This window comes from Nelusetta ayraudi, unplaced genomic scaffold, assembly GCF_046127955.1.
Source record: "Nelusetta ayraudi isolate G7.1 ecotype Tasmania unplaced genomic scaffold, CSIRO-AGI_Nayr_v1 ptg000016l, whole genome shotgun sequence".
Taxonomy (NCBI): Eukaryota; Metazoa; Chordata; class Actinopteri; order Tetraodontiformes; family Monacanthidae; genus Nelusetta; species Nelusetta ayraudi.
Genome location: NW_027466066.1, coordinates 6,429,001 through 6,435,000, shown reverse-complemented (window position 1 = coordinate 6,435,000; position 6,000 = coordinate 6,429,001). Strand labels below are relative to the sequence as shown.

Sequence of the window (6,000 nt, the reverse complement as noted above, 5' to 3'; positions counted from 1 at the left end):
TTTGAGAGATCCGCCGGACACTTTTGGGACCCAAAGTTCGACTCTTCCATCCTGGAGGAGGCCTGCAGAGAACGATGTTTCCCGCAGAGCCAGCGGCGTTTCCGCTATGTGCTCTTGTACCTGGTTGCCGCCAGCCTTCTCTGGGGACTTTACTTTGCTGCCAACCCTTCCCGCTGTGACAGGATTGCCTTTCTCGTTCCCACGGCGGCCTTCCTGCTTTTCTGCCTCCTACTTTTGCTCCTGACTTTCACCAAGTACTACATGCGCTGCTACAACCAAGCTTCTCTGCTGCTCATCCTTGTCACTTTCACCCTGACCCTGGCGCCCCAGATCCAGACATCGAGTCTCAGGGACCCAGATGTTCCCACACCTGCTCTTGATGTGGAAGACTTCAGCGGTATGGGGCCCACGTACAACGTGACCTTTGACAGGCTAGTGGCAGATAGCACCTGGTGCCCATGTCTTTCCCCTGTGGGCACCTTCTCTCTCTGCATTGAGACTCTTATGTTGGTGTACAGCCTCCTTCACGTCCGCCTCTATGCGTCTGTACTGCTTGGTTTCCTCTACTCTGTCATTTTTGAGATTTTGGGCTTCCTGCACTTGACATCTGCAGGAAATACCTGGACGCTAGTCTACCAGACAGACTGGGAAATGCTAAATTGGCTCGGCCCTGCCAAAGCTCTGCTCCACCTTTGTGCCCATGCAATTGGCATCCACCTCTTCATCATGTCTGAGGTGCGCTCACGCAGCACTTTCCTCAAGGTGGGGCAAGCAATCATGCACGGCAAAGATCTAGAAGTGGAGAAGGCCCTGAAAGAGCGCATGATCCACTCTGTCATGCCGAGACTTGTAGCTGACGAGCTGATGAAGCAGGGCGACGAGGAGATCGGCGACAATTCTGTCAAACGATACTCCACCAGCGGTGCAGCCGCAGTCATTGCCAGCCCCAAGAACAATAAGCGCAAGAAAACCTCCATACCGCGAGGCCAGATAATTTTCAGACCATTCAACATGAAGAGGATGGAGCCAGTCAGCATCCTCTTTGCAGATATTGTGGGCTTTACCAAAATGTCAGCCAACAAATCCGCTCATGCCCTTGTTGGTCTTCTGAATGACTTGTTTGGGCGTTTCGATCGACTCTGCGAGCTCACCGGCTGTGAGAAGATCAGTACCCTTGGAGACTGCTACTACTGCGTGGCCGGCTGTCCTGAGCCGCGGCCGGACCACGCCTACTGCTGTGTAGAGATGGGCCTGGGTATGATCCAGGCCATTGAGCAGTTCTGCCAGGAGAAAAGAGAGATGGTCAACATGAGAGTGGGCGTCCACACTGGTACTGTCTTGTGTGGGATCCTGGGCATGAAGCGTTTCAAGTTTGACGTCTGGTCAAACGACGTCAACCTCGCCAACCTGATGGAGCAGCTGGGGGTGGCGGGGAAGGTGCACCTGTCGCAGGCCACTGCCAACTTCCTGGATGAACGTTACCAGCAGGAGAGCGGACAGGTGGTCGAGAGGATCGGGCAGAGTGTGGTGGCTGACCAGCTCAAAGGTATGTACTGTGTTAAAGATTTATTTTTCTTTTATCTATCAGTATATCTAGAGGAACTATTTTCATTTCCCAGAACTATTTCATTGTCAAGGGTATATTTTGGCTTACAGTACAACCTAATAACTTAAGAAGAAAGTCACATCTATGAAGCGAAAACAGTGCTGATAGTTACCATGGCTATTTCTGCCCCATAAACCCTCAGTTTTTAGAATTCACATCCTGTAATCCACCTTCAGAGGATATGTTGTTTTGTTGAGCTTATAGGCAGTTTATCCCTCTGGGGGATAAACTCGGGCGCGGAGAAGCACTCTTTACTCGTCAAGGTCAACACAGTTTTAACATCACGTCCCTACAACTGGTGCAGATGGGCCTGCGAACTTTTCGAGTCAGTACCCATGTGTCCTCTTAGGTGTTGGCAGCAAGTTGCTGCACCGCAGACGTGCAACTTTGACCGCCCACTCTCTGTTCCGGGCGTCCTTAATGTTCCCTCCTCTCTCAACTTTGCTCCTATCACCAGGGGTTGTTTTTCAGCTAGGTGCGCAAGTTTATTTTTCAACTCCCCTGTCAGCAATTGTTCAGCACCTTTCATCTCCTCTCCAAACTGCTTCATTCCCACTCCATACTTTTATGAAAATGGTCTTGGTGTAACTAAGTGTCGTCTTAATGTCTCACTTTGGTGGCTGTGCTGGTCCGTGATCGCTCATCACATTGTGAAGTGACAAGTGAGGTGACGATGTCTGACTAAGGGACCGCAGATGGTGCTCATCTGTGCTATTTGGATGAACAATTCAGATACATTTTGTTATTGCTGTTGTTGCGCAATGATAGATTCTGAAGGAGATTGCAAGGCTTGATTTGAATGAATGCTGGCAGAGTACCCATGAACAATTTGTGCCCATAACCAAAACGTGCTCTGCCTGTGGTTCCTGGATATGAGGCACGTTTTACCAGCCTGCTGGATTAATTAACGCAACAGTGTTTTCCCCCCTAATCTGAACAAAAGGCTGCCAATTTTGCTTTTGTGCCCTATTTTATTATAAAGATAAATGTGGCGCCACCCAGTAGCATTGTCTACCTTTCCTCCTTCCACACTTTTCTTGGGCTCCATCACATATTCAGTTCCCTCTCCTGAGATTTATCTTCCTTGGCTAAATGTGGTGTGTCACTGAGAGAGCTGGCTCTCGGGAGAGAGTTGCTCTCCTGTGCAGTTCAACTCTCTGCACTGTCTGGCTCCTTCTGTTTTAATCATGTGGGTAACATTGCAGCTTGGCATAGATCCTGGCTGTGCCTCGCAGCTCACCGGCAAACTGCTCTGACCTCGGTGCTGACGAATGCGTAGCTGCTTTCCATCTGTTTTTAAGGTCCTTTCTTTAAAGACAAAAACACCTAACGTGAGGTTTCCCTCCCAGCGAAGGTCTTTACATTTCCCCTTTGAATTAGTAGCCAAGGCTGTTGTGTCGTATGTTTTGTTGAGTCTTCGTATCCTGCACCTGCACTGTAATTTGGAGCTTCCCAACCACTGTTGTCAACTATTTGTGGCTCATTGTGCTGCGGGGTCACATGTACTGCAGCCATGTGTGGTCATGTGTTTCAGTCACATCCTGTTGCTGTTTCAGTGTGCATCCCAGTGGGCGATCGCTGGTTGTCTCTGTGAAGATAAGACAACTCGGTCACATTGCTGGAAGGCTCTAACTAGCTGTAGGTCGCGTTTACTTTCTGCATTCAGTTCAGCTTTATCTTCCAAACATTTTTTTTTTTCGAAGGGGGTAAAAATGTGAGGAGGATTATAGGAGAAAAATATGTTTGGATGGATTATAGGATATTGATAAATTGTGTGTTTAGTAGCTCATTCAGTCTGCCTCTGCAGTACTTAGCATATTTATGGTTTTAGGAAATGTACATGAATACTTGAGTCCTACTGCGATAATTTGAACAAGCAGCCCAGAAGAATCTGTTCTTGTTAAGTGTGTTTTTCTCGACGACTGGCTGCACGTGAGGCCATCCGTTGGTGTCTTGTGCCTTTTCCTTACAGATAACAGCAGCTAAATTTAGCTCAGTTTCCTCGTAAAATACGTGTCAGTGTCCTTCCTTTGTGCCTAATGCAGAACAATGGCACCTGCCACAACTGCCTTGTCTGTGTGGCCTCTATTATCTTTCTGCTGATGACCACTGGGAGAACGTTGGTGGTTATCTATCTTTCACGCTTTTATATTTTCTATTTATTTTGTATATATATATCTTTACTTATTATTTTGGGGAGGTGGGAGGAGGTAAGCAATAAAATAGTTTTCTCCTGCACATTCCCACAAGAACAGGACCAGGACCAAAAGCTATTGAACTAAAAAAAAAGGAAACAAAAAAAGAATAGCAGCTCACAGTTAAATCACAGTGCTCAGACTGGATTATGGATATTTGTTAAATAACAATGTGCAAGTGTGAAGCATGACAAAGCTTACCCCCGAATCCTCCATATCTGTTGATAGCTTTAACAGCTGTAAAATGAGTTTAACCCCAGGCTTTTTCGCAGAAGTTTTCATTTGAGGCTGTTTAATGCTTTGAATGTGTTCAGGTTTTCTTTTTCACTTTTTTTAAAATGCATAGAGCCTAACTAAATTCCTCTCAACCTAAAATATATTGGAAAGACAAAATCTTAAACCTTGAATAAGATTGAGCACCATTGATTGTAACGTCATGATCCGTGCTTCTTTTGCTAGAAATAAATTAATCTAGCAAGAAATTACATTTTCCAATGAATGCAGATTCATGTTGGCCTGCCGTGCGGCTATACATGATAATTTCTCTTTTGCAGGGAGTAAAAATGTTTTATAACTGATAATCTACTCTATTGACTTGCAAATACCACAGCATGTTCCAAAATTATGTTGGATGACTAAGCACTACTGCTGTAGTCCACTCTGTCGCTGAGCAAAATGTAAATCGATGTAAATCTATAGCAAATGCAAAAACGAGAACTCAATATAAAAAGAGTTTCTACAATTTGAACTGTGACTTTTTAAGAATACAATTTCACTGTTAATGACCAGACTAAAAACAGCAACTTGGTGCAAGTGAATCAAAGTAAGTCCACCTTTATGATCTGACCAATGACCTGTTCACGTAGAAGAATCTGAAAGTCTCATTTTAATGTCATTGTTCCGCCCACTACTCGCTAATACTCATTAGGCGGCGTCCCTGTCAGCCCCAAGGAAATACACGTCCTCAGATTCAGGTTGACCTTTTTCTGGCGGGCAGCTGTGTATGGTGTGTCACTGGCTGACCTACTCTCCCCTCTGTTTGCCCCTGCAAGAGAGCTCTAATGATGCCAGACAGGATAATCTCCTCACATAAAATGATGAATGTTAGTAATTCACCATCATTATGTCTGTCCTGTTATCTTGACCCTGAGCACATCAGCTGCTTGCCACTTGTTATTTTTTATTGTTTTAATAGCAGCAAATGACATTGATCATCTATAATGAGCCTGCCATGACTTTGATTTGATAATTAGAGCGGTTGTAATGACTGCTGGACATAAAAGGGAATGAACAATGCCTTGGAGTTGTGACTTATGATTTTTGCAACACTATGATAAGAGTTTTTTCCTGATTCTTTGTCCACCCTCAAGCCTTTTGCCATATAATTGATCTTCCACTTTGGGATTGATTTGGGTACAAAGGCTGCGGGTGATAAATATTGTCTCTTGCCTCTGCCTGCAATTCCTTAAGCTTTATGGCAGTTATTAGGTTGTTGCAAAGCCATTTGTGCTTTTCTTCCCCCCCCCTCCCTTGGAGACTCGCGTTCACACATGCCTTGCCTGCCAACGCCGCTCCGTGGGGAGACATTGTCAGTCAGCAACATGTACGGTGTTTGCCTCGGGCTCGACGGAGCTTCGCTAATAATGGATCCTACCTGTGACCTTGAGCGCAATAAATGATGGCAGCTTTGAGGTCGAAGCACTGAAAGCAGCAGGGATGGAAGAAGTGAGGACGAGAGGGAAATAGCCAAGGATGGGAGAAAAAGAAAGTGCTCTGCCTCCTGGGAGCCGGCTTCATTCCAATGGCTGCAGCACCGCTGCCTCCATTGAGCTGCCGAGCTTCAGTTTGAATTACCAGCAGCAAAGGAATCGGCTACCGTTCTCGTTTAAGCCTTTGGATTCCACACCTGAAGAGCTGTTTGCATATCCTGTCGACGATGAAAATATCTGGCTGCGTTTTCGTCTTGTCCCTGTTGCGCAAATTTGTATGTGCTCCGAGGAACAGAGAAGGTTTTAAAGTGCAGTGAACCGTGCCAAGTTGAAGAGTTCACGGTTTATAAGAGGCGAGAAGGGGCAGAGATCTAGCCCTATGTTTTCTCAAGAGAGCCCTAAACAGCAGCCCCGACCTATTGTATAATTTCGCCCATCCATCTTGCCGTAACCTCCAGAAGAATTCCAATTCGATCGGTGTTAAAATTGT

General features: G+C 45.9%; 2 protein-coding genes across 2 annotated transcripts in view; one reads left to right on the top strand and one right to left on the bottom strand.

The window, feature by feature from the left end:
- LOC142886954 (immunoglobulin superfamily member 6) overlaps positions 1 to 6,000 on the bottom strand; it is a 102,238-nt gene that overhangs the window by 16,786 nt on the left and 79,452 nt on the right. The window lies entirely within an intron of this gene.
- Positions 1 to 6,000, top strand: part of adcy9 (adenylate cyclase 9) — a 28,300-nt gene that overhangs the window by 1,863 nt on the left and 20,437 nt on the right. Inside the window, exon 1 of the mRNA XM_076024233.1 lies at positions 1 to 1,546. This exon is cut by the window's left edge and continues 1,863 nt beyond it. Coding sequence (XP_075880348.1) covers positions 1 to 1,546 — 1,546 coding nt within the window. The remainder of the gene's footprint in view (positions 1,547 to 6,000) is intronic.